The 26,995-nt window shown below is 46.9% G+C and overlaps 2 protein-coding genes across 12 annotated transcripts in view; one reads left to right on the plus strand and one right to left on the minus strand.

The window, feature by feature from the left end:
- Window positions 1–11,720, minus strand: part of HEPH (hephaestin) — a 114,641-nt gene extending 102,921 nt beyond the window's left edge. For 3 of the 4 annotated variants that reach the window (XR_014027596.1, XM_081336708.1, XM_081336706.1), the window contains exons 1-3: window positions 11,334–11,720; window positions 3,838–3,919; window positions 1,938–2,143 (exon numbers count right to left, since the gene is read on the minus strand). Coding sequence is in view for 3 of the 4 variants with exons in the window: in XM_081336708.1 (XP_081192834.1) it covers window positions 1,938–2,110 (173 nt within the window). In the remaining variant the exon portion in view is untranslated. Of the gene's footprint in view, window positions 1–1,937; window positions 2,144–3,837; window positions 3,940–11,333 lie in introns of all 4 variants that reach the window. The other variant, XM_081336707.1, reaches the window with a different exon arrangement.
- Window positions 11,721–11,858: 138 nt separating this feature from the next.
- Window positions 11,859–26,995, plus strand: part of LOC308673083 (heat shock factor protein 3-like) — a 74,227-nt gene continuing 59,090 nt past the window's right edge. For 6 of the 8 annotated variants that reach the window (XR_014027570.1, XR_014027571.1, XM_081336476.1 and 3 more), the window contains exons 1-2: window positions 11,859–12,002; window positions 21,865–21,973. Coding sequence is in view for 4 of the 8 variants with exons in the window: in XM_081336476.1 (XP_081192602.1) it covers window positions 11,871–12,002; window positions 21,865–21,973 (241 nt within the window). In the remaining 4 variants the exon portion in view is untranslated. Of the gene's footprint in view, window positions 12,003–21,864; window positions 21,974–24,643; window positions 24,759–26,995 lie in introns of those variants that run through there. The other 2 variants (XM_081336485.1, XM_081336484.1) reach the window with 2 other exon arrangements.

Consider the following 26,995-nt stretch of genomic DNA (forward strand, 5'->3'; position numbering starts at 1 on the left):
CTTTGCCACCAGACCGTTTATTTATTTATTTATTTATTTATTTATTTATTTATTTATTTATTAGTTTTTATAAACCGCCCTTCTCCCGAGGGACTCGGGGCGATGTACAGAGGAAGGAATGTATACAGATTGAACAATAAAAATAATAAAAAACAATAGTGAAAACAAACTGGGACCCCAATTAACGCTATCATGCCAGGCCGGACTGCTGGAACAAGAAACGCTTCTCATTCAAGAAGCTTCTTCAGCTTTGACTCAGAAGCTGAACTGCAAAAGCTTCTTGGATGAGAAGCGAAATGTCTTCAAAGAAAAACAAGAAAGTCCAGTTGCCTTTTGAAAAAGCACCTTTGGGATAACTGTGTCCTAGATGACCGAGAATCTCCATAGACAAGGGAATTAAATACAATTTGAATGTTTGCTCTCTGTTTATGTAATCATTAGTCCCTGGTGTCTTACGAAACTTTACAGTTCACCAGCAGAATGATGGATCCCAGAGAACTACACGTGGTCCACAAGCGACAAATCACACATTCTGCTCCCAGCTTAGTCACTTCCAGCTCCAACAGTTGAAAATACCGGTGGAAAGATTGTTCTACTGCAGCACAGAACTATACAACCACACCTATCATTAGGGATTTTATCAACCTATCCAGCTGGAGTTCTAAGTCCATGTTGCTCATGGGTGGACTTTGAGTTTCTCTCTGTAGATGAAACAGGAATCTCCCTATAACCAGTAAGATTTCAAACCATGGTAAGTGGGGAGCATTTGGGGCTGAATAAGTTGAATATAAGTCTAGCCCCAGAGATTTTAAAGATTAAATTCAATTGAGACCACAGGTTTTTCTTTTCAGATTGATGGACAGTCATGGAAGTTTGTTTTTACACAGTGAGATTACTGTATGTGCAAAAATGGAAAAAAATTCAGCACTGCCCACATTGGAGGGATGGGCAGTGATGATGATGGCACTTGCTGAGATGGCCAAACTGACTTCTTTGATCAGAGAAAATACAATATCTGTGTTTATTGCTGACTGGAAACCCTTTACAGACATTTTCTGTGAAACAAAAAAATTGAACTTACAATTTATGGTTTTGATGATTAGGCAGAATAGCTATGCTGTCATAAAACAAGAGGTAAATTTATAATTGTACTTATTACTGCTGTAAGGAAGATCAGTAGCCAGTTCTTTGCATCTTTTTCTTTCTCTTCTTTTCTATTTTCTTTTACTTTTCCCTTTTAGCCACACAAGGCAGCTACTTTGACTTGAGGGCAACAGTCAAGAAAATGTCACCAGAGAAAGAATCTAAGCAGAAACATCATCATCATAAATTCAATGGTGTCACAGCAAATTTGGCTCCAAATCATATATGTAAAACTAAGTAATCAAAATGTTACAGTGGTAGACTCAAAAAATTAGCCACTTGTGGACATATATGCCTGTGAGACTTCTAAAATACCATTTAGACTTCCCAAAATTAAATCATCAATTTAAAGCGTGCATTAAAAATATCCAAAAACTCACAAAATTAAAATTATTAGTAATATTGCCTGAAATCTTGGAGGTGAAAATGGCTGAAAATTTGTGAAAATTAGAAATCCTATAAAATTTCAAGCAGTTTTAATTTTATTAATTTCCTAGGCTTATGGTTGGACCTGCCCTCTGAAAAGGTGACTGATTACCCTGCAGCTTGTTTTAGGGAAGGGAAACTCCCTGATCTATGATGAAAACTTTTTAACATTTCCCTTTGATAATCAATGAACATTTTTTACATTATAAATACTGTAGTGTGGAAATTCTCTCATTTTTTAAAGATAAAAGTTGCTTGCCACCGCATCTCACAAGTTGTGACACATGCAATACATTTCAGGTTTATGTATGCAACTTGGAAGTGATTTGATATGCCCAGGTTGTGGGGATGGAGAAAGTGAGACTCACGAGTCATTCATAATGCTCTGTCCTGTGATCGCATTCTTTCCTAGCGGAATGTAGTTCCACTCCACATTATGGATCCCCAAATAATAGAGTCTGGTGGCTCCGTCCACCAGAAGAACCAGCGAAAGGAAATGGAGACAAAGGACAGAGAACTGTATTTGCTGAGAGGAACACATCAAAGCGCTGAAAGTCCCTCCAGGACTCGAGATCTGAAAAAAGGGATGGAATAAAAACAGTACAATATAGAATAACAGAGTTGGAAGAGACCTTGGATGTCTTCTATTCCAACCCCCTGCTCCGGCAGGAGACCCTATACCATTCCAGAAAAATGGCTGTCCAGTCTCTTCTTGAAAGCCTCCAGTGATGGAGCACTCACAGCCTCTGAAGGCAAGCTGTTCCACTGTTTGATTGTTTTCACTGTCAGGAAATTTCTCCTTAGTTCTAGGTATCTTCTCTCCTGTGCTGGCTGGAGAATTCTGGGAGTTGAAGTCCAAGCATCTTAAGCTGCTGAGTGTCAACACTGCGACTGAGCATGGTACAGCCATTTTTTGTCACATAGAATGGAGGGAGGAGGGGGTTGCCCAGGTGCTTCACTAGTCATAATAATCTTTTGTCCCATGGAAACCAAGGTCATCGGTTGCTCCCGAGCCTGCAGGCTGGGCGTTGTGAAAAAAGCCCACCAAATAATTGCATAGCTTGCATAGCTTTATGGGTGAGATTTTTAACTTTGTATTGGGGAATTGTTACGTGTGTATCCAGACTTAGTTTCACTCTGACTGTGCCAATACTTTGTAACTAATAAACATGTTCTTTGAGGAATTTGTCAGTCTCTGTGTTCATGTCTGTCGGAACCATGACACTGAGGCTGAGAAACATTGCACTACATAGGGTTCTAAGTCAGTGAGACATTACACTGGGAAAACTCAAATATGCTCTGGGTCATGGTTCACTGGGCAGTACACAAGATTCTTTCCTGGAAATATAGTGCTATATAGCCAAGGTTTGTTTGTCTGGTGGGTCTTATGACAGATTTCCAAAATGAACAGATAGATTAATATTAGATTTTCACGCCCTTTTCTCTGCAGCTCCCACAGTGTTTAAAACATCTGACCCCTGGGGCAAGGTGCACTTAGCTGGAGCCCTGCAGAAGGTCCTGAGCGATTCTGCTGACTTCCTTGAAACTGATTTCCTTCATAAAGTTTCCTTATCATGGCTAATTCATTAGCCTATAATGGGATGCAGACTGGGCACTTTTGTTCTTTTACATCATTTCTATAGCATTTTGTGAAATTGTATTTCATTCAGTAGCTTGTCAGGAAGACATTTGGCATGAGTTATTTATTATCCAAATATATATTCAAATACCCTGCAACATAGCTACAATTTGCATCATCTTGTGCTCCACACACCAGTTGCTGCTAAAAATAAACAACTGTGCTCTGGTTTGATAGTGACTTGTATTTTTAGGATTTGGCTAGGGATGGTTGTTTTTATGAGAAATCCTTTTGCAGGTTTGCAAGTAATTTGACTTTGTTGATGTGTTGACTGTAACATTTCTTTCTTTTTAGCAGCCTGGGGTTGAGATCTCTACAAATCACAAAACCTCCTGAAGAATGAATACCTTCTAATGCAGAGGAGTTCAAGTTTCCTCCTTCAAAATTCCCCAACTGATCAAATCCACGTGCACCATGGTTTTCCCCAAATTCCCTTCTTTTCACTAGAAACAATTGAAAAGTTTCTGAATAAAGTTTAGGCCCTCTGTACCCTAAACCTTTCTTGAGAGTTTGCCATTCCATTGGCATGTCCATTTGCATATGTCCATTTAGGACTGTAGTCCTGACAACAACTTTCCTTTCAGTGAACCCAAAGGGTTTGCAATTAAGTTAAAAGACGGTTTCCTTACCTTGACAAAGAGGAGTGATCCTCAGAAGCAGAAGCCACGAGAAAGAGTGAAGACGTGCTCCAGAAGCATTTTCTTCCAGCACCTGAAGTCCCAAGGAAATCTCTTGAGATTTAAAGGAGATGAGGAGGGGCAAAGTCTCACTCATAAACCTGCAGCTGACTGTGGGCCTTTCTGCAAGGTCTGCGAATGGACCAGGCAGGATATGCACATTTATTCATTTGCACCTCTTTCATTTTTAGTTTAAATAACCAGGACAACTTTGGCATAATTTCCAACAGGTGGTACGCTAGTTTATGATGGGAGGAACCAGATGATAATATAGCAATAAAAAATAACTTTGTGATAAAAATGCAGAAATGACTAATATAGACTAATCCTGATACTTTCAAGAGGCTCCTTTGCACAATGTCTTTGAAATTTGGTAAAATATAACACCCAAGATTATTAAATACAGCAGTGATAATATAGTAAAAATTATAACTAACACAGATAAAAACTAAAGAAATAAGAACCCATACAATGTTGATAGAACTCAACGTATTGTTAAACCTAAATCATATGGAAACAGATGCCACTCTTCCCATGCTTACGATAGAAAGACATTTCAAAATTGATTTATAAAAATAATTTCCAGTTTTTAACAACAGGTATGTACTTTCTTACCTGTATAGAAGTATTCTCTTGGTTTGCACAATTCATATGTTTTAAAGCATTCATTTAAAACTGAAAAATTAAAGGGTGCTAAACAACTGCCTTGCATGTGTGTATTCAATGACACATCAACGTTTTTCTGCTATATGAATCAAGCTGGGTGTGATTGTGTATGCATTTTTTTCTTTATTTGCCTGAATCAGAGAAATGATTCTCAAAGGTCATTTCAGGATCTTTATTTTAGGAGAAAGATTACCCCTAGTAGTACAGATCAGATGTGATCCTTCTATAGCCTTTTGGAAAGCTCACAAGCAAAGGGTGCTCAGGGCATGGATTGACTCTGATTAGGATTGCACTTTTGGCAGGATCCATTTCTAATTGCCTCAGGATCTCTGGGACCAGCAGAAACTTTTTTTGAAAAATTGATTGCAGAAGAGAGAAATTTTCTTGAGAACACTTCATGTTTCTCAACCTTAGCAACTTTAACAGGTGTGGACTTCAATTTCCATGCTGATTATTGAATTCTGGGAGCTGAAGTCCATACCTCTCAAGAAACAGCCTTAATCATTTCTTTGCAGTCCTGTAGAATATCTATTTAAAAAAGCACACACACACACACACACACACACACACACCCCGAACTGGCATGTACTATAGAGTGGGAAGAAATTCTCAATACTTCCAAGCTATTTTTCTAAGCTTATTTGCTGTACTAATTGAAGGAATACAGATGCTCCCCATATATAGGATATCTCTTGTTCCCAACAGGTTCAGAAAAAATGTTCACTATGCAAGAATATTTCTGCAATATATTGCCAAGCAGCAAAGGGATCGACTGATTTTTTTCATTTTAAACTGAAGATTTTCATGTAGCCTTAATTTAAAGAAGAAAGGCAGTCTCTGTGCCCTGTTTCAGGATCTTCCCACACATATTGGAGCTGAGCTGGGTCAAATAGACCAGGGGGATGGGGGCCCAGATTTACCCTCAAAGCCCATACGAGCAATAGCATAGTGATTCGTGTGACTGATTTTCTACTAAGGGTCTTTTGAGAAATGGGATTACTTTGGCAAAGACAGAAATCCTAGAAATAGTGCAGAGGAGGGTAACAAAGATGCCATGGGATCTGGAGCCAAATGATTGAGAATGCTAGGTATGTAAAAGGACTAGGATGGCATGATAGCAGTCTTCCAATATTTGAAGGGCAGTCATAGAGTAGAGAGAGTTAACTTATTCTCCAAAGTACCAGAAGGCAGTACAAACAGTAATGGGTGGAAGCTTGTTAAGGAGAGAGCCAGTCTAGAACTAAGGAGAAATTTCCTGACTGTGAGAACAATTAACCATTAGAACGGCTTGCCTCCAGAAATCATGTGTATTCCATCACTGGAGGTTCTAAAGAAGAGATTCAACAGGCATTTGTCTGAAATGGTAGAGAATCTCCTGCTTGAGCAGAGGGTTGGACTAGAAGATCTCCAAGGTCCCTTCCAACCCTTTTATTCTATGTTCTACGTTCCACCTCTTTTGCAATCCAAATAGAAGGGCCATTTCAAGAGTTTTCATTTTGGCTGATCCAATTATTGGTGGTGCTTTTGGTAACAAGCCTTATAAGATAGGAAATCGATGCTGTCTGGAAGAAATTGAGAAAAGTAGTTTTGAATAACATTTTCTAAGGAACTTAATAAGAATAAATTAAATTAAAATGGAGCAGTCATAAGAATATGTTTATCATAAATGTAAATAGAAACTTTGCTATTTTGTTTAGTTTTGATTAAACATAAAATTATATAATTTTGGCATCTTCCTTGAGAAAGGCAACTATTGGGGATTGCAGACCTTTCTTGGGAAACTCAAATCTTGGGCATTGCAGATCTTCAAATGTAAAAATGATCACCTTTTTCATTTCAGCTGCTGGTTCTCAGTTCAACTTACTAAGGAAGAATATGAAAAATACAAAGGAAGTGAGTCATCCCTCCCTCAAGCAATGCCCATGAAAAGGCTCGGCTGTGAGGGTCTTTCATGATAACACAAACAAGTGAACCTTCAGAGGAGATCTAAGGAAAGGGATCTCACAGCCTCCATTAATTGTGTTTGCATTCTTAAATAAGACATTGGCTGAGGAGCTGAATATCTTCTTCGCCCGCTACGAGGTTAAAAGACCAGACCCCGTAGCCTTTTCTGGCCGGCCTTCTTACTCTCAGCCACTCACCTTGTGTGAACACCAAGTGAGAGCTGCATTGAAGGCTGTGAATCCCAGCAAAGCCGCAGGCCCAGATGGGGTGCTGGGGATAGTGGTCAGGAATTGTGCCGATCAATTAGCAGGGGTCCTGACAAGGATTTTTAACATCTCCTTGCAAACGGCATGTGTACCATCGTGCTTGAAAGCAGCTATCATTGTCCCAGTCCCCAAGAAAACTGCAGTTGAGTGCCTGAATGACTACAGACCTATTGCATTAACGTCTGTAGTCATGAAATGCTTCGAAAGATTGGTTCTCCAACATCTTAGGACATGCCTCCCACTGGACTTTGATAAACATCAATTTGCCTACAGGGGAAATAGGTCGACAGACGATGCCATAGCTACTGCTTTACACTCTGTAGCAAGTCATCTCGAGAAGCCTGGAAGTTACGTCAGGATGCTTTTTGTTGACTACAGCTCGGCTTTCAACACCATTTTGCTGAGCATTCTCATCGAGAAGCTGACTGACTTGAAATTCTCCCCCGCCATCTGCGATTGGATTCAAGACTTTCTTAGGGATTGGTTACAAACAGTGAGGGTCGGCTCTGCTTTGTCCACCCCCCTGAAGCTTTGCACCGGCACGCCACAGGGCTGTGTGCTTAGCCCCTACCTGTACTCTTTATACACTTATGATTGTGTATCATCTGACCCATCCACTGCGATAATCAAGTTCGCAGATGATACAACTGTGGTGGGTCTTATTACAGGTGGGGATGAGACAGCATATAGGGCGGAGGTACAAAAACTATCCATATGGTGTAGTAACAACAACTTGCACCTAAACATCAGCAAGACGAAAGAGATGGTGTTAGACTTCCGGAGAAAAAAGGAGGAACCTGCCCCACTTTACATCGGAGAGAACTGTGTAGAGAGAGTTTCCTCCTTTAAATTTCTGGGAGTCTACCTCTGTGAAGATCTGACCTGGAAAGTTAACACAACTCAGGTGGCTAGAAAGGCCCAACAGAGGCTTCACTTTCTTAGGGTCTTGCGGAAGAACAGGGTAGAACAACAGCTAATGACCCTCTTTTACCGGTCTACTATAGAGAGCGTCCTCTCGTATGGTATTGTGGTTTGGTATGCTGGTCTGACAGCCGCGGATAGGAAAGTATTACAGAGGGTAGTGAGCACAGCACAAGACATTGTGGGATGTTCCCTGACACCACTGGATGACATTGCCAGGGCTCGTTGCCTTGGAAGAGTGAGGAAGATTCTCAGGGATGACTCACACCCTTTACTCTCCTACCATCCGGTAGGAGATATAGGAATATAGCCAGCCATACCAACAGGCTGAAAAATAGCTTTTATCCGTGGGCTGTTAGGCTTTTAAATGGAACATAATCTTATGCAGAATTGACTTGGGAGGCCGGTGTGTGGTGTAGTTGGTTCACATAGTGTGGTGGGATGGAGGGTTTGTTGTCACTGTGTGTTGGGGGGAGAGCACGGGGGGAGGCTCAGCTAATCTCAATGTACACATGTTGTACTTTGACAATAAAGGTTTATTTATTTATTTATTTGAATGGGACTTTCCTGAACTTTATACTTTCTGCACTCCCATAGATGGAGTCTAATATTTGCTTTAGAATTTGTAGACTACTAATCAACTTGATAAAGAGCGCAACAACATGCAACAGGTATTAGTCACCCACTCATTAACACAAAGAAATCCTTGCCTTGACTTTTGTGCATTAGAAGGGTTTGCTCCTTGAGATTTGGAGCTGTGGGTGCCACATGGACAATGGTGGGGAGTCATGATGGAGGTACTCAACGAAGTATTTTGATAGAGCTTCTGGTGAGCAATTGTGCTTTGCTGCGGAGGCTGGGCACCAGTGCCTCCAGCCCTTAGGGGTATCCGCAGGATAAGAGTCAAAGCAGTCAAGAAGGCAGCCACAATTGTTGGAGTGGAAGTTCTGCTTGTTTTTTATGTGTGTTGCAATGCAGAGATTTTTTTTAAAGGTGAAGTTTTCATTCCTGTGGCACCATCTTGACATTTTTGATTGTTGAATGCAGCTGCCTCTGCCAGACCAGAAGAGCCGGCAAAATCTTCTGCTTGGAGCTCGGGAGAGGGGGATTCTCTGCACCAAATTCCAGTTCTGAACCCTTTACAGAGTTCATCAAGAGCGGTGGACTTTATTTCCCAGCATTCTGGGAGATGAAGGCCACATATTTTTACAGTGGCAGAAGCTGAGAAATACTGATTATCTCTCAACATCCTGCCACAAAGATAGGAAATCTTCTAAGAAATCTGCTAGATAGGTTAGCAAGCAACCAGCCTGACTTTAAAAAAATGCTCCCTCCAGTTGTCAGGCTGTGCAGAAAGTGCCCCTGGAAAGAAGCTTTGTCGAGAATGGAGAAGGTCAGTCTGGGAAAGCCAATGGATATGTGGCAGAACCCTAACACTTTGGCGTTTTTCTTGGCTGCTCCGCTTCAGAGGAAGAAGCTGCGCTCCTTGCTCCGGTCAGCCCAGGGACGGTGCCCCTGTTTGGCTGCGAGAAGCCGTGTACTGCTGGGGACCCTGGGGGGGGGGATCAGTTGCAAGGGCAGGTTCTCCCCACCCCAGTGGGTCTGCCCCGTTTCAGGCTCTTCCAGGCTAAGAACACACTGGAGGTGATTGGACGCCCCTCGCTCGAAGAGTCTGAGGAAACTCAGCCGGCAAGGCTAGAGGGAAACCAGCTGGGTGCCTCCTAAGTATAACAGTAAGATTGCAGGCATTGCTGCTGAGAGCAGAGCTGATGACCATGGTGAAATAAAGAGTCAGCAAGTTCATTGGCTCCTTGTAGTTCCTTTCTAGACAAGGAGAAGACTTGGGATTTCCTATAAAAACTCCAGGTATTTGCTCTATGCAGACACAGAAGAACAGAGCTCGAAGGGGTCTTGGAGGTCCTCTAGTTCAACCCCTTCTCAAGCTGGAGACTCTAGACTATTTCATACAAGTGACTGTCTAGTCTCTTCTTGAAAACATTCAGTGATGAAGCACCCACAACTTCTGGAGGGAAGCTGTTGCACTGGTTGATAGGGCTCGCAACTTGGGCATCCTCCTTGACTCCCGGCTCAATTTTGAAGACCATATAGGAGCCGTGACCAGGGGGGCTTTTGCCCAGGTTCGCCTGGTGCGCCAGTTGCGACCCTACCTGGACCAAGATGCCCTACGCACAGTCACTCATGCGCTCGTGACCTCCTGTTTAGACTACTGCAACGCTCTCTACATGGGGCTGCCCTTGAGGACCACTCGGAGGCTTCAGCTGGTGCAGAATGCGGCTGCGTGAGTTGTGATGGGGGTTTCCCGATACTCCCATGTAACACCTCTACTCCGTGAGCTGCATTGGCTCCCGGTTGCCCTCCGGGTGAGATTCAAGGTGCTGGTGATGACCTATAAAGCCCTAAATGGCTTGGGTCCAGATTATCTGAGGGAACACCTGCTGCCAGCATCAAGTTCCCTTCGTCCAGTGCGCTCCCACAGGGAGGGTCTTCTCAGGGTGCACCTCAGTAAAAGACTGCCGGCGGATAACACCCAGGGGGAGGGCCTTCTCAGTGGGTGCACCTGCCCTCTGGAACCAGCTCCCCGTGGAGCTCAGGACTGCCCCCCCGACCTCCGTTCATTCCGCCGGGACCTGAAGACCTGGCTCTTCGAGCTCTCTGGCCCAAGCTGAGAATTTTAATTTAATTGGGGTTTTTACTTTTTACAGGGATTGATGTAAATTTTTTAATTGTTTTTAACTTTTGTATTTATTTTAAATACCCTGTAAACCGCCATGAGTCCTTCGGGAAAGGGCGGTATATAAATCAAAATAAATAAATAAATAAATAAATAAATAAATAAATAAATAAATAATTCTGTCAGGATTTTTTCCTTAGTTCTGCTTCTCTCAATTGGTTTCCCTTCATTATTTTTCATTTTCCCTCCTGGTGCTTTGGAGAACAGGCTGACACCCCCTGTAAGGACCTGCCTCAATTAGACCTCCCAAGAAAGCAGAACTCTTGAACCGGACATCATTCCAAAATGAAACTTTTATTAGAAGATGTTGACAGCAGTAATAGAAGGCAGGATCTGAGGATTTCCCATGGAAATCAATAGGTTAAAAAGAGACAATGTAAACTCCACCCCAACTGTCCCTACAGAATCCAGATGGTTTAAACAGGCCAACCGGCAGGCATGACAATGCTGTGAGAACTTCCATGGTTGTTAGGTCTTCGCGCTTCTCCTCCTCGTCCGGAGATAAGGCAGATGGTCGGAGGCACATTCCATTCCCACCCCACGAAAGAAACATCAAAGAGGATAGAGCAGGGAGCAAAGCAAAGGAAATACACTTTAGAAGCCCCGAGCTCTCCCTCCCCCTCTCAGAAGACTGGCAGAACCCGAAAAGAACCAGAAGCCCCAACGCTCATAGAGACGGGTTTTGACACCCCCCCTTTCTTTGTGGTAGCCTCTCAAATATTGGAACTCTGTCATCCTGTGCCCCCCCCCCGTCGGTCCTCCTTTTCTCTGGACTGGCCATGCCCAACTCCTGTAACCCTTCTACGTGTGTTTCGGCCTCCCCCCTCCCCCAATCGTCTCAACATCTTTTTCTATCGGGGTCACCGGAACTGGGCACAGTATCGAAAGTGGGGTCTTACCGGCAGTCGAAAAAGCTCCCGCGCTCAAGAGGAAAAACGGCTTTTCAACCACCCGGCAAAGGGGGGGGGGTTCTTAGAGGGGCCACTTCCCTGCAGGAAACCCCGGAAAGCAGCGGGGCGAATTCCTTCCAGACTTCCTCAGCCGGCAGCGCGTCGGCTTCAACCGCCCGAGCGGCTTTAAGGGCCGATCCAGACTCACACGCCGAAAAGGAGAAGCTGCAGCCGAGAAAACCCAGCGCTGCCCCGGGGAGCTGCGGGCAAAGGCTCGAGCACACCGACGCCGAGCGGATTCTTCTACGCCTCTTTTCCAAATCTTACGGCGGGCGCGTGCCCCCCCCCCCGGGGACGCCCCTCCTCCGCTTTCCAGAGAAACGAGGAAAACCGGGCCCCAACCCTGCGAGGAGGCGGGCTCAGCTTTGGGAACCGCCAATAAGAGGCCGGGACCGCGGGCACGCCCCTTAAACGTCACCCCGGCGACGTCCTTCGCCCCTCACGTCGCGCTGCTTTCTGACGCCTTTCCGGTATCGCGGGTCGGTCATGAAGAAAGCGGTGGAGCTGGTGGGCGCGGGGCCGGCCTCGCCTGGCGCCTCCTCCGTCCCCGGCTTCCTGGCCAAACTTTGGGCCCTGGTCGAAGACCCCGGGAGCGACGACGTAATCTCGTGGAGCCGGGTGAGGATCGTAGGACGCATGCGCAGAGGCAGCGGGGAGGCACCGTCAAGGTTGCGGTCCCTCTGGCTGCTGCCCCCCCCCAGCGGGCCGTTTTCCGAAGCCTGCCATGCAGCGCTTCTGTTAGGCCCGCCTGGGACGGTGGAGCAGGCAGAGGGGAACCTTGGCAGCCCCGGGTTGAAAGGGGGAGCCCGCCGAGCTCGCTCACTTTCCTGGGCCTGGCGGCGGCAGCTGTCTTCCTGCCAGGGTTTCATTACCCGAACTCGGCGGCGGGGTCGTGGGCGCCAGCAAGCCTGAGGAGTTTGCTCTCCGTCGTGATAGCCACAGTTGTGAGAGCGAAACCCAACCAACCCCTTGCTGACTCCAATGACTCCGCCGCCGAGTTCGTGTAATTAAACCCCCGCCAGGAAAAGAGCCGCAGCCGCCGCTAGGCCCGGGGGGAGAGCGAGAGCCGAGGACCCCCACCCCCCGTGACAAAGCTTCCGAGGAGGAGAAGCCGCCAGAGCCCGCCGCGAAACGAAAGAGGAGCTGCGCGATGTTGTGCAAGGGGTGAGGGGAGCCGCAGCAGGTCGGAGCTCTGCTACTTCCTGCCGAGACGCCGCTAGAAGAGGCATCTAGTGATTTACTCAGGCTCGGACCCTGGAAGGCCTTGCCGGAACCGGACATCCTGGAGAGTGAATGGACGGGGTCTCGGTACTGGTGTCTCCGCGGCCATCGCCATCCACGAGCAGGAAAGGCGGGGGGGGGGGGCTTGGACAACGGCACCTCCACTTGCCGCTTCTGTCCTTGATAATGTAGGACCTTTTCACCGCTTGTACCACTTTTAGGATATGGCAGTATTCTGGTACCACCTAGCAAGGTGTCAAAAACTTGATGACAAAAAAAACTGTTCAAAGTTGCAATTGCACTGAAATGACTTATTTTATTTATTTATTTATTTTATTACATTTATATACCGCCCTTTCCCAAAGGACTCAGGGTGGTTTACAGGGTGATTAAAAGCAAAAATACAAAAGTTAAAAACAAATTAAAAAAATTATATTCATCCCTGCATAAGTAAAACCCCAGTTAAAATTAAAATTAAAACTAAAATTAGAATTCTCAGCCTGGGCCAGAGAGCTCGAAGAGCCAGGTCTTCAGGTCCCGGCGGAATGAACGGAGGTCGGGGGCAGTCCTAAGCTCCACTGGCAGCTGGTTCCAAAGGGCAGGCGCACCCACTGAGAAGGCCCTATCCCTGGGTGTCGTCCGCCGGCAATCTCTTACTGGTGGCACCCTGAGAAGACCCTCCCTGTGGGAGCGCACTGGACGAAGGGAGCTTGATGCTGGCAGCAGGTGTTCCCTCAGATATCCCGGACCCAAGCCATTTAGGGCTTTATAGGTCATCACCAGCACTTATGACCATTTTCCACACTTACGACCATGTGTTTTATATTTGGGTGCTTGGCAATGGATTCATATTTATGATGGTCACAGTGTCCCAGGTTCATGTGATCCCCTTTTGCAACCTTTTGACAAGCAAAGTCAATGGCAGGGCTACTGGTGGCAAGTGCTAAGGCAGGACTTCCTTACCCGTCTCCCTCTTTCTCATGGCCATCTCCTGAAGGAAGAATTTGAACAACCCCCCCCCATATTTTCCCTCTTCCATATTTTCATCAAACAAGGAAAAGCCTCCAGAGACAGAAAAGACAAGCCACCAAGAGAAAAAGGCGCATTCCGCTTTAAGAATTAGCTACTGGCTAGAAAGGAAAGTTAAGGAGCCAGCAGCTGGCACTTAAGGAAGAAAAAAAAATGTACCGTATATACTTGAGTATAAGCCGACTTTTTCAGCCCACTTTTTGGGCTGAAAAATTCCACTTCGGCTTATACTCCAGTCAACAAAAAAACTTACCGAGGACTTGTGCGCGGCCGAGGCTTTGGTGCTTCCGGGATCGCGCGCACCTCTCCCAAGCCACCGCCGTCCGAGACCTGCCGAAGTTTGGGGAGGTTTGGGGAGGTGCGCGCACACCTCCCCAAACCTCCCCAAACGTCGGCAGGTCTCCGTTCCTCCGCGCCCTGCCTGCCTGCTTCTTTCCGCAGCGGAAAGAAGCAGGCAGGCAGGGCGCGGAGGAACGGAGACCTGACGTTTGGGGAGGTTTGGGCGCCTCCCCAAACCTCCCCAAACGTCGGCAGGTCTCCGTTCCTCCTGCCGACGTTTGGGGAGGTTTGGGCGCCTCCCCAAACCTCCCCAGGTCTCCGTTCCTCCGCGCAGACCTGCCGACGTTTGGGGAGGTTTGGGCGCCTCCCCAAACCTCCCCAAACGTCGGCAGGTCTCCGTTCCTCCTGCCGACGTTTGGGGAGGTTTGGGCGCCTCCCCAAACCTCCCCAGGTCTTCGTTCCTCCGCGCAGACCTGCCGACGTTTGGGGAGGTTTGGGGAGGTGGCGGAGGCTTGCAGAACGGCGGATCGGCTTATACTCGAGTCAACAACCTTTCCCAGTTTTGGGGGGTGAAATTGGGGGTCTCGGCTTATACTCGAGTCGGCTTATACTCAAGTATATACGGTAAGTACTGGCTGCTGGCTAAGGAGCCTCCCCAAATGGCTCCATTCATAGGTAAAGGAATGCTACAGGCAAAATCCTTTCAGGAGAAAAATAATTCAGAATCCCTTGCAGCAAAACTTACAGCTAACAATAGCAGAGCAATAGAAGCTAACAGGAGACATCAGCCATCACCCAAATAGAAATTACCAAACACTCCTTAAGAACACAAAGCCCACATTGCACAAATCCCAGAACTTCAAAGTCACAAAAGCACGTAAGAATCCTTCCACTCTCCATCTTCCTCCCTCCGCCTCACCTCCAGCCGATGCTGCCTTTCTTCATTGGTTCCTTTCTTCCTTGTGGAGGGTGACCCCTCCCCTGTTGCATTTCTTGCCTGTTTGTTGCTGCCAGCACAGATGGCTGCCATAAAGTTGTAGATCAGCTCATGGCCAGCCCGCTTGATCTCCTCTCCCCCCACCCTCCTTCCTTCCCTTGTGCAGCTAGAGCTGACTCCACCTCCTCCCAAGGCTGCCTGTTTTTTCCCCTCTCCCTCCCAAACTGCCTCCTGTCTCCGCCCTCCCCCCCCTTCTCATCCTGGTGAGCTGGAAGTGCTGAGCCTGGGGTCTTTGCCTTGCCCCAGCCACTCTGCAGCTCCAGAGGACTCACAGTAAGTCCTGCACTGCGCTGGCTTGTTTCCTTCCCCACTACACTTGGCTGGGCAGGGCCATGTACCACCTGCCATGTGCTAATGTACCACAGGTGGTATGCATACCACCTGTTGAAAAGCCCTGCTTTAATGCATTTATGGATAAGTATGAGAGGTGTTTGTGGCATCATGTGAGGTGCGTTAGGCCATAACTGGGCATATTTCTGTATGTAGATGATACCCTTTTCTTGGCAGAGGACCCAGATGACTTGTAGCAAAGTATGTAAGTTGTATCATGTAACAGAGCATCAAGCTGAAAAGTAATGCACCAAAGACCATCAAATCATGTGTTTGACAGGGAAGACAGAGGACTGCACGTTAGACCTAATAATCCCAATATCTTAAAGTGGGAAGATCAGCTAATTATTGCCAATCAGTTTATTATGCATAATTGGTAAGTTATGTGAAACTCCTCTGCTGAAAGTTTCTTGATAGGATGATCCAACGAAAAAGTATAGCCAAGGAAGAATATGGGTTTAGGGTTAGAGTCCTCGATTGTATATTAGTGTTTTCCCTTCATCACCTCTTGGCAAAATTTGGACTACTGTAACGCTCTCTACATGGGGCTGCCCTTGAAGACCACTCGGAGGCTTCAACTGGTGCAGAATGCGGCCGCGCGAGTTGTAATGGGGGTCTCCCGATACTCCCATGTAACACCTCTACTCCGCAAGCTGCATTGGCTTCCGGTTGCCCTCCGGGTGAAATTCAAGGTGCTGGTTATCACCTATAAAGCCCTACATGGCCTGGGTCCAGGGTATTTGAGGGAACACCTGCTGCCGGCATCAAATGCCCTTCGCCCAGTGCGCTCCCACAGGGAGGGTCTGCTCAGGGTCCCGCCGGTAAGAGATTGCCGGCGGGTGACACCCAGGGATAGGGCCTTCTCAGTGGGGGCGCCTGCCCTCTGGAACCAGCTGCCGGTGGAGCTGAGGACTGCTCCCGACCTCCGATCATTCCGCCGGGGCCTGAAGACCTGGCTCTTTGAGCTCTCGGGCCCAGGCTGAGGAGACATTCATTTTAATTGGGGTTTTTAATAGTACAGGGTCGATTTAATTTTTTTAAAATTGGGTTTTAACTTTTGTATGGTTGATTTTAACTCCCTGTAAACCGCCCTGAGTCCTCAGGGAAAGGGCGGTATATAAATGCAATAAATAAATAAATAAATAAAATATACCAGTCCATGAGAAAAGTAAGATTACTTTCTGAGGAATTTTGGTAAAAATTAACTTCCTGTGTTAATTGCTGGCTACCCCACTTAATTATTATGTTGCATGAAGGCACCTCAGGGACATAACTACAACTTCTAAAGTATTCAAACAGATCTTCTGTTCCTCCCCACTTGATTTTATACATGATATTGTCTAGCCCCTTAATAGAGCTAAATTTCATCCCTGAGAATCAATTTTTATTTTTCTGTATGCTGAAAATATTGTTATCCTGTATTGCAAGTGGGGCTGTGGGTCAGCTTCCACCTGCTAACATCTTTGGTTGATCTGAAATAACTGAAAACTAAGGTAATTGTATTAAGGTGAAATGCTAAATCAGCCCCCATGTTTAAGAAATAGTCAACTGCTAAATGGAGCAGGTGAAGACATTTTAATATCTAGACATATACTTCCAGTCGTCATCTTCCTGGAAACGCCACTCTTTAAACTTCCTTACCTATGTCTGCTTCCTAATGCAATAATTAGATACACAACCTACAGGAGCAACAACTATGCACCGACAGCAATCAAACTTCTAAAAGCCCAAGTGAGGAGTCCTTGGCGATCTCTGAGCTTGGGTGGTTTCTTGCAGACATGTCATTACCCAAACTGGGTAACATCATCAGTGCTAGACACCATTTAGCACTAATGATATGACCTAGTTAGGTAATGAAATATCTGCAAGAAACCAACCAAGCTCAGAGATCATCAAGGACCGCTCATTTCAGTCCTGAGCTACAAATGCTCTCCCTTATCAGTAAAAAGCCCCAGTATTTGGTGTATTATGCATACTTGAGGGTTTAAAGCAGTCCAATCTAAATTTTTGAGATCCTTGCTCAGTGCCAGTGTACAGTGAAGGGAAAAATTATTTGATCCCCTGCTGATTTTGTACATTTGCCCACTGACAAAAAAATGATCAGTCTATAATTTTAATGGTAGGTTTATTGTAACAGAGAGACAGAATAACAACAAAAAAATCCAGGAAAATGCATTTCAAAAAGTTATAAATTGATTTGCATTTTAATAAGTGAAATAAGTATTGGACTCCTTCGCAAAACATGACTTAGTACTAGGTAGCAAAACCCTTGGCAGTCACAGAGGTCAGACTTTTTTGTAGTTGGCCACCAGGTTTGCACATATCTCAGGAGGGATTTTGTCCCACTCCTCTTTGCAGATCCTCTTCAAGTCATTAAGGTTTCAAGGGTGACATTTGGCAATTCAAAACTGCAGCTCCCTCCCCAGATTTTATATGGGATTAAGGTCTGGAGACTGGCTAAGCCACTCCAGGACCTTAATGTGCTTCTTTGAGCCACTCCTTTGTTGCCTTGGCTGTGTGTTTTGGTCATTGCCATGCTAGAATCCACAACCCATTTTCATTGCCCTGGCTGATGAAAGGAGGTTCTTACCCAAGATTTGACGGTACATGGCCCCGTGCATTGTCCCTTTGATGCAATGAAGTTGTCCCCTTAGCAGAAAAGCACCCCCCAAAGCATAATGTAGCGTTCTTGGGGTCATAGACAGCATACTTCCTCCAAGTACAGCAAGTTGAGCTGATGCCAAATACCTTGATTTTTGTCTCATCTGACCATAACACTTTCATCCAGTTCTCCTCTGAATCATTCAGATGTTCATTGGCAAACTTCAGACAGGCCTGTACAAGTGCTTTCTTGAGCAGGGGAACCTTGCGGACACTGCAGGATTTCAGTCCTTCGTGTGTTACCAATTGTTTTCTTGGTGACTATGGTCCCAGCTGCCTTGAAGTAATTGACAAGATCCTCCCATGTAGTTCTAGGCTGATTCCTCAACGTTCTCATGTTCATTGAAACTCCATGAGGCCCCAGACCGAGAGAGATTGACAGTTAATTTGTGTTTCTTCCATTTGTGAATAATTGCACCAGCTGTTGTCACCTTCTCACCAAGTTGCTTGGCAATAGTCTTGTAGCCCAGAGGTCCCCAAACTTTTGGGCACCAGGAGAGAGGTTTTTCCGTGGACCAGAGGGGGCATGGCTTTGTGTGCTGCCTGCATCCTGTGAATGGGGTTTTCCTTGTTTGTGCAGACCAGTTGTGCAGACAGTCTGGTATTGGTCCATGGACCGGGGGTTGGGGACCCCTGTTGTAGCCCATTCCAGCCTTGTATAGGTCTACAATCTTGTCCCTGACATCCTTGGACAGCTCTTTGGTCTTGGCCATGGTGGAGAGTTTGGAATCTGATTGATTGATTGCTTCTGTGGACAGGTGTCTTTTATACAGGTAACAAGCTGAGATTAGGAGCACTCCCTTTAAGACAGGTTCTGGGGTCAGGTGCCAGAGGCCTTGTGTGTGTGTATGTGTGTGTGTGTTTCCTGCCTTCCAAGGTTCAACTCAATCCAGAACTGTGGCAATCTGCTGTCAAGTCACAGCACAAGTTTGGCTTGGAAATTGACTTACCCTTCAAATCTTAGCTCTCTTTTTTACTAGTTTTTTTGGTACATTTATATTTCTGTAACATTTATAATTTAGGCAATAATGGGGCTTGGGGCACGTTGGGGGGTGGTTGATAGATTAATAACAGATCCTCCTCTCCCCTCTCCCTACTCCTCCCTCTTCATCTTTTAGCTAGAGTTGAGTACTTGTTTTGTATTATTTATAGATGTTGTCTAGCTTTATATTTTAATATTATAAACCACCCAGATTTGCCTTATGCTAAGATGGGTGGCAGTCACTCACTCAATAATATACGTTATCGTTTATATAATGCTACTATATTGGGGTCGCGATGGGTCGGACACGACTTCGCAGCTAGCAACAAAACTGGATATGATAAAAGTGGAATGAAAGCAAAATAAAATAATAAAAAAATAAAAAACCCAAGACTTGATATGTTTAATGTCTGGGGAAAACCAAAACTGGACTCTTACCATTTCACAGATAGAGGTCAAATCAAAATGCATTGTTGGCTTGTGGTTTGGGGGTGGTGCACATATATAAATTTGCAATAAATGTTTCACATCTTTCTGCATCTTACATCCCAACAGTCACTCTGTCCCGCCACATTAAAAACCCAAAGCCCACTTTTCCAGAAAAGGACTTCTATACATTTAGAGGCATTTTGTAAATCAGGTATAGTTTTAAGGACATCAACAGCTGCAACAATTGATAATTCTTAGCTCTGTAATTGTAAAATTACAGCTTATTACTAAGCTTGTAAGCCGCCCTGAGTCTTCGGAGAAGGGCGGGATATAAATGGAATTAAAATAAAAAAATAAAAATAAAAATAAAATGAGTGAAAGGTAGCTGGGGCCAAAGCTGGCGGAAGCTCTTCTACTGATGCTCAACCAAAACATATCCAAATAATTTATTTATTTATTTTATTGAATTTGTATACCGCCCTATTCCCGTAGGACTCAGGGCGGTTTACAGGGCAGTTAAAAGCATGAAATACAAAAATTAAAATCAATTAAAACAAATTAAATTCAAGCCCCAAGAGTAAATCTAAAACCCAGTTAAATTAACAACCCCACAGTCTGGACCAAACAGATCAAAGAGCCAAGTTTTCAGGTCCTGGTAAAATGAGCGAAGGTCTGGGCCAGTCCTACGTTCCGTGGGTAGTTGGTTCCATAGGGCAGGCGCACCCACAGAGAACGCCCTTCCCCTGGGAATAACCCGCCAACATTCATTAACCGGTGGTACCCTGAGAAGGCCCTCCCTGTGGGGTCGCACAGGACGATGGGAAGATGATGCTGGCAGCAGGTGTTCCCTTAGATAGTCTGGACCCAAGCCATTTAGGGCTTTATAGGTCATTACCAGCACCTTGAATCTCACCCAGAGGGCAACTGGAAGCCAATGTAGCTCACGGAGAAGAGGTGTTACACGGGAGTATTGGGAAGCTCCCATCAAAACTCGCGCGGCCGCATTCTGCACCAGTTGAAGCTTTCGGGTGGTCCTCAAGGGCAGCCCCATGTAGAGGGCATTGCAGTAGTCTAACTGGGAGGTCACAAGCGCATGAGTGACTGTACGTAGAGCATCTCAGTCCAGATAGGGACGCAACTGGCGCACCAGGCAAATCTGGGCAAAAGCCTCCCTGGTCACGGCTCCTATATGATCTTCAAAACTGAGCTGTGAATCCAGGAGGACGCCCAAGTTGCGAGCCCTATCAACGGGGGGGGGGGTAATACCTCATCCCCTATTGTTAATGATGGAGAAGGCTGGTCAGACCGAGATGCCGGTATGAACAGCCACTCAGTCTTGTCAGGATTGAGACGAAGCCTGTTTCTCCCCATCCAAACCCGGACCGCCTCCAGGCAACGGGATATCACGGCGAGGGCATCACTGGGTTGATTCGGGGTGGAAAGAAAAAGTTGGGCATCATCAGCGTACTGGTGATACCCCACCCCGAAACCACGAATGATCTCACCCAGCGGCTTCATGTAGATGTTGAACAGAAGGGGAGAGAGGACCGACCCCTGAGGGACTCCACAAACGAGAGATCTCGGGGTGGGCCTCTGTCTTCCCGTCAACACCGACTGCGGGCGGCCCAGGAGGTAGGAGGAGAACCACTGTGAAACAGTGCCCCCCACTCCCAGCCCCCTGAGATGCCGCAGTAGGATTCCATGGTCGATGGTATCAAAAGCCGCTGAGAGGTCTAATAGGACTAGGACAGAGGAACAACCCCTGTCCCGAGCCCGCCAGAGATCATTCACCAGTGCGACCAATGCCGTCTCCGTGCTATGCCCGGATCTGAAACCCGATTGGTACGGGTCGAGTTAATCAGTTTCCTCCAGGAACAGAGGGAGCTGATGTGCTACCACACTCTCAACAACCTTCGCCAAAAAGCGAAGGTTGGAGACAGGACGATAGTTATTCAAAATCGCCGAGTCCAGGGTAGGCTTCTTGAGGAGGGGCCTCACCACCGCCTCTTTCAAGGCGGCAGGGAAAACACCCTCGCTCAAAGAAGCAGTTATTACTGCCTGGAACCAGCCTCGTGTCTTCTCCCGGGCTGCATAAACCAGCCAGGAGGGGCACAGGTCCAATAAACAGGTGGTAGAGCTCAGCCTCCTCATGATCCTGTCCACCTCATCGGGGGTCATAGGATCGAACTCAGTCCAGATAACACTCTCAAGACTGATGAGGGAGAGAGAGAGAGAGATGGGCAAATCCTTCCACCGCCTGCTCCAGGGTGTATTCTTCCACCCTCTCAAGGAAGGTTCCTCTGAGATGCTTCATCTCCTGGTTCAGTAGAGACAGCTAGAGGTGAATTGCTCTGCCATCGTAATCTGGTTGCATTAATGGATTCTCCTTAGTTAAGAGATGGAAGTCGCATCTCTCCCAGTCTGTTCAGTGCACCACCAATATATGCCACTGGATGAGGTGCACTAAAATAACGGACTGAGTGATACCACTGAGCTTGACATGTTTAGTTACATTTTCTTACTGTACTTATTTTTTTTCTTAACTTTCCTAGAATGGACAGAATTTTTGCATTCTGGATGAACAGAGGTTTGCTAAAGAATTGCTTCCTAAGTACTTCAAACACAACAATTTGTCTAGCTTCATACGACAGCTCAACATCTGTAAGTATCAGATTCTGTCTATGTTTGTTATTTTCAGCACCCAGTGTCCGTTAAAATAAAAAACCCTTCTCTACCTAAGCTGTCAGAAAATAAACATAATAATTATTTAAATATTTTATACCATAACTGGGATCATGTAAAAGGTATAATATCCACCTTCTGTACAATAGCTATAAAGCAGTATATGGGTTTTTAAAAGGTGTTTCCAAGCTGCATTTGGGGTATAAAGCAACAACTTCCACTGAAAAGTTCATATTGCTGCTTCAAAACAGGCCCCAACAGGCCATGCTCATGTAGGCCATGTACAGTTGTTTGCTGTGCTGGGAGGCAGCAGAAACACCATCTACATGTAGCTATATCAGCTCCATTACCATGTCCATACATTTAGGGATGGCTTTTGAAGTAGCTGCAGGAGCCTTGTAGAACAGGGCTTTTCAACTTTTTCACCCATTGTACCCCTTTTAGGATATGGCAACATCCGAGTACCACCTGTTGCCTAGCAAGGTGTCAAAAACTTGATAACCAAAAAAAAAGGAAAAAAGTGATGAAGTGCAGGTAGTCCTCAACTTACAACAGTTACAATGGCACTGAAAAAAGTGCCCCTTAAGCCACAGCCGAGCAAGACACCTGCCTGGCCACCTGGCGGCGCTCTTCCTGCTGTCTGAGGTTTTCATTGTTGTGAGCATTTCTGTTGAGGATTGGCAGCGGAGGTGGGGTGGGGAGGTGTTTGGTTTTTATTCCCCCCATCTGCTGGGTGGTTGCAGCAGGTTTTGGTCACTTCACATGACCCTGGGACACTGTGACCATCATAAATATGAATCAGTTGCCAAGCATCTGAATGTAAATCACAAGACCCTGGAGATGCTGCAACATTCCAGCTGATCGGCGCTTCTTCTGGGCTCAGCAGAAGCTCACATAAAAAAAACAACTTTCTGGGAATACAGATGGGTAATCTTGCAATCTCTTTACTCCAGAGAGATTTTGACAGCCCATTTGAGAGCCATTTTCAGCCACAATGTGTCCCTCAATTCTAGAAGCAATTCCACCACCATGGCTCCCTTGGAAGCCTCAACAACCTTAGCTGAAAAGAGAAAGTTGAAGCTAGATTGAAAATTGTCAAATATAAACATAGCAAAAGGTCTTTTTAAAGTCAGATGGTATTACACCTTCCTCAAAGAGACATTGTTGAACCCAGAGGAGTCAAGAGGGGCATAAAAACTAAGTGGCATGGCTTGATACACAAACCCAGCTCACAGCCAGACAAAAAGCAATGGGGGAGGGAGTGTGGGTTGGAATGCAAGGGAGGGGGTAATGGAATCCAAGAGCACTGACTCTGTAGTGAGACATACTAGGGTTCCAAGGTCACCTGCTGGGAAAATTCACCAGAGTCTGTTGCCCAAACAAACTGAACATAATTGATTGGATGGAGTAAAGTGACAATGGGAGGGCCAGGGAAAAGAGGGGAACTTTTAATTATGCTGTTTGTGTGTGAAACCATTAGAATTGGCTGTCAATGCTGTAAACATTGACATGTTTTTGCACTGACAATATAAGAGGCAGCCTTTTGCTTTAACTGTTTGGTTTTGAATCACTGAAGCACGGGTGGAATGCAACCGGATGTTTTGACAAGATATGGGATAGCCCAGGGGTCGGCAACCTAAAAAAGAAAAAGAGCCACTGGGAACCGGTTCCATCACAAATTAAAAAAAGAGGGAGCCGCGTGCGTGTGTCCATGCACGCGCATGCGCAAAAAGGTTTTTTGCGCATGCGCGGACGCACGCGGCTGCCATTTTTTAAAAAATGAGATGGAACCGGTTCCCGGTTGCCCGACGGCGACGGCCCATCTGCAAAGCTGCCGCTTTCGGCAGCTTTGCAGACGGGCCGTGGCAGCTTCCTCAAAGAGCGGCGCCCCTGCCCATTCCGAGAGGTGCGCGCGCACCTCTCCGAACGACCGGAGGTGCGCGCGTACCTCCGCGCGAATGGGCAGCGGTGCCGCTCTTTGAGGAAGCTGCCGCGGCCCGTCTCAGCTTCCTCAAAAAGAGAGGCGCCCCTGCCCATTCCGGAGTTGCGCGCGCACCTCCCCAAACCTTTGGGGAGGTGCGCGCGTACCTCCGTGCGAAGGGGCAGCGGCGCCGCTCTTTGAGGAAGCTGCCGAAAGGAAGTGTTTCCAAAGACAAGTGGTAAGTGGAGATTTGCACATGCTTTGTACATAAGGTGGGTTCCCAAGCACTAATATATGTCCCACCCAATATCTGGTCTGTCAATTCTTGGGTTTTTCCTGTTCTGTTGACAAAGTACATAATCAAATGCTTTGGAAAGTCTCTAGGTATGTTTTATTTGTGATAAGAGTATTGTATAAGGAAAACAATCCTATATTCGCATATATTTTATGATAGTTTAGATTTTAAAAAATCAGTTGAGAGGTTTATGCAAATAATGTTATCTCTTTCAGATAGAAAGGACACTAAATAGTATTCTGTTTTAGATGTAATTCTCTTTAGGGTGGGGGATGGAATATTCACTTGGAGTTGTATAGTTACTGCAGTACTCTTTAATGTGTCTTTTTTAATCGGAACCATGACATCATGCCAGAATCTTCTTTCTTTCAAACATCCTGTGGGGTCCTGAGCCCCCGCTGTTGTCTCCAATCAGGGAGATAAGCTGGCAAAGATTCAGGGAAGAATCCTCACCATGGAAAGAGAAAGCCTGGCTGCTGGTGAAACCTCAGAAGAGGGAGCAATAGACGGCTTGCTGTTTGGGTAGATCTCCAACTCTCAGCAGCTAAGTGAGCCTACCGTATATACTTGAGTATAAGCCGAATTTTTCAGCCCACTTTTTGGGCTGAAAAATTCCACTTCGGCTTATACTCCAGTCAACAAAAAAACTTACCGAGGACTTGTGCGCGGCCGAGGCTTTGGTGCTTCCGGGATCGCGCGCACCTCTCCCAAGCCACCGCCGTCCGAGACCTGCCGAAGTTTGGGGAGGTTTGGGGAGGTGCGCGCGCACCTCCCCAAACCTCCCCAAACGGCAGGTCTCCGTTCCTCCGCGCCCTGCCTGCCTGCTTCTTTCCGCAGCGGAAAGAAGCAGGCAGGCAGGGCACAGAGGAACGGAGACCTGCCGACGTTTGGGGAGGTTTGGGCGCCTCCCCAAATGTTGTGACTCAGGGCCAGCCTGTGGGGGCCGACAGCCGGCTCCGATGTATCGGATGATTCAGATGAGGGGGAGGAGGGAGACGAACCGGCTGATGATGGTTTGGAGGCTTTGCAGAGCCCTCAGCCGGGGACCTCTTCTCAGCTGCGTGAGCCCGATAGTGCGGAGGATGATGACCCACAGCTGGCCCTGTTCAAGGACGCCCGACGCAGGAGGCAGTCGAGCAGGAACAAACAAAGAAAGGCTGTGGGACTCCTCGGGAGGAGGCACAGGGAGACCACGCCCTGAGCTCTCAATAAAAGGAGTGTTTGGGGAGGGGCTGGTTGCTGAAAGCAACCCATCCGCTTGAGGATTCAAGTTCCTGTGTTTTTGTTTCTTGTTCTGTTAATTGACTATTAAATCTTGGCAAACGCTTTTCAGCCTTGGACGCTCTCCAGTCTCTTCTGTTCGAATAGGGGTTTGCCTTACTACAAGGCTGGAAGAGGGCTGGTTCAGAACAGTTTGCTTTCAGCCTCCCACCCCTTATTACTACGATGGAGCAGCTTCGTGCCGAGAATGCTCAGCTCACCCAGCAACTCACTTTGCTGGCAGCTCAGGTGGCTCAACTGCAAGCTCAGGTACATGCTGCACCCCCACCCAGGAGGAAATGTCAGATAGCTATGCCGGATAAATTTGCTGGTAATCCAGAACTGTTTCCTGCCTTCCTGGGACAATGCCAGCTTTTTATCAGCGTGAGAGCAGCTGATTTCCCCACTGACCGAGATAAGGTGGGATTCGTGTTGAGCCTTCTGTCGGGGGATGCAGCTCGTTGGGGCACGCCTCTGCTGGCACAGCCTAGCCCTTTGTTGGATAACTTTGGGGGGTTTTGTGACCATATGCGCCTCATGTACGAGGACCCGATTAAGGCGCAGACTGCCACCCGACGTCTGAAAGCTTTGAGGCAGGGTCAGCGCCCCCTACAGGCCTATATCAGCGATTTCCGGCTGCTTAGTCAGGATTCCGCCTGGAATGAGGCTGCGCTCGTGGATGCCTTCCAGGATGGCTTGTCGGAGGAGATGTTGGATGAGCTGGCCCGCGTGGACATTCCCTCAGACCTGAATGGGCTGATCCATCTTTGTCTGCGGATCGATGCCCGGCTGCAGCAGCGAAAGAGTCGCCGTGCCACCCCACAGACCCCTGCCGCTCCTGTTGTGCGTGAGCCCCCAGTCCAGAGGGAGGAGCCAATGGAGCTGGGTGCCGCCAGGTCCCGTCTCTCGGTGACGGAAATGGACAGACGACGATCGGGGGGGTTGTGTTTTTACTGTGGGGACCCTGGACATTTGGCTGCTTCTTGCCCGAAGAAGCGTCAGCGGGCATCAGTGACCAAGCCTGCCCCGAGAAAGTCTTCTACTTTGCTGTCGGGAAACGGCCCGAGCCCGATCTAGACGGTGTGATAGATCGGGCGACCCACAACGACCACGCCGAGCGACGCCGTTCTGACGGTGCCTGTGAACCTCCACGGCATTTGATTTTGGAGGCACGTCTGATCCTTCCTGGCAAGCCAGAGGGGATTCCGGTCAATGCCTTAATTGACTCTGGGGCTACCACTAACTTTATGGACTCGGCCTTCGTGGCCAAATGGGCTGTTCCCCAGTGTCCGGTGGATCCGCCCATGCTTGTGGAGACCATCGATGGTCGAGTGCTCTTGTCCGGGCCTATTACGGCCGCCACGCAACCCGTGTGTATGGCCATCAGTTCTCATGTGGAGGCCATCCAGTTCTACATCACTTCGGATCTGCACTTCCCCGTGGTCTTGGGTCTGGCGTGGCTCCGGGTGCATGATCCACAGATCTATTGGTCTCAAAACTTGGTCACCTTCCCAAGTTTGCAGTG

Source organism: Vipera berus, assembly GCF_964194415.1.
Source record: "Vipera berus genome assembly, chromosome: 11".
NCBI classification, from domain to species: Eukaryota; Metazoa; Chordata; class Lepidosauria; order Squamata; family Viperidae; genus Vipera; species Vipera berus.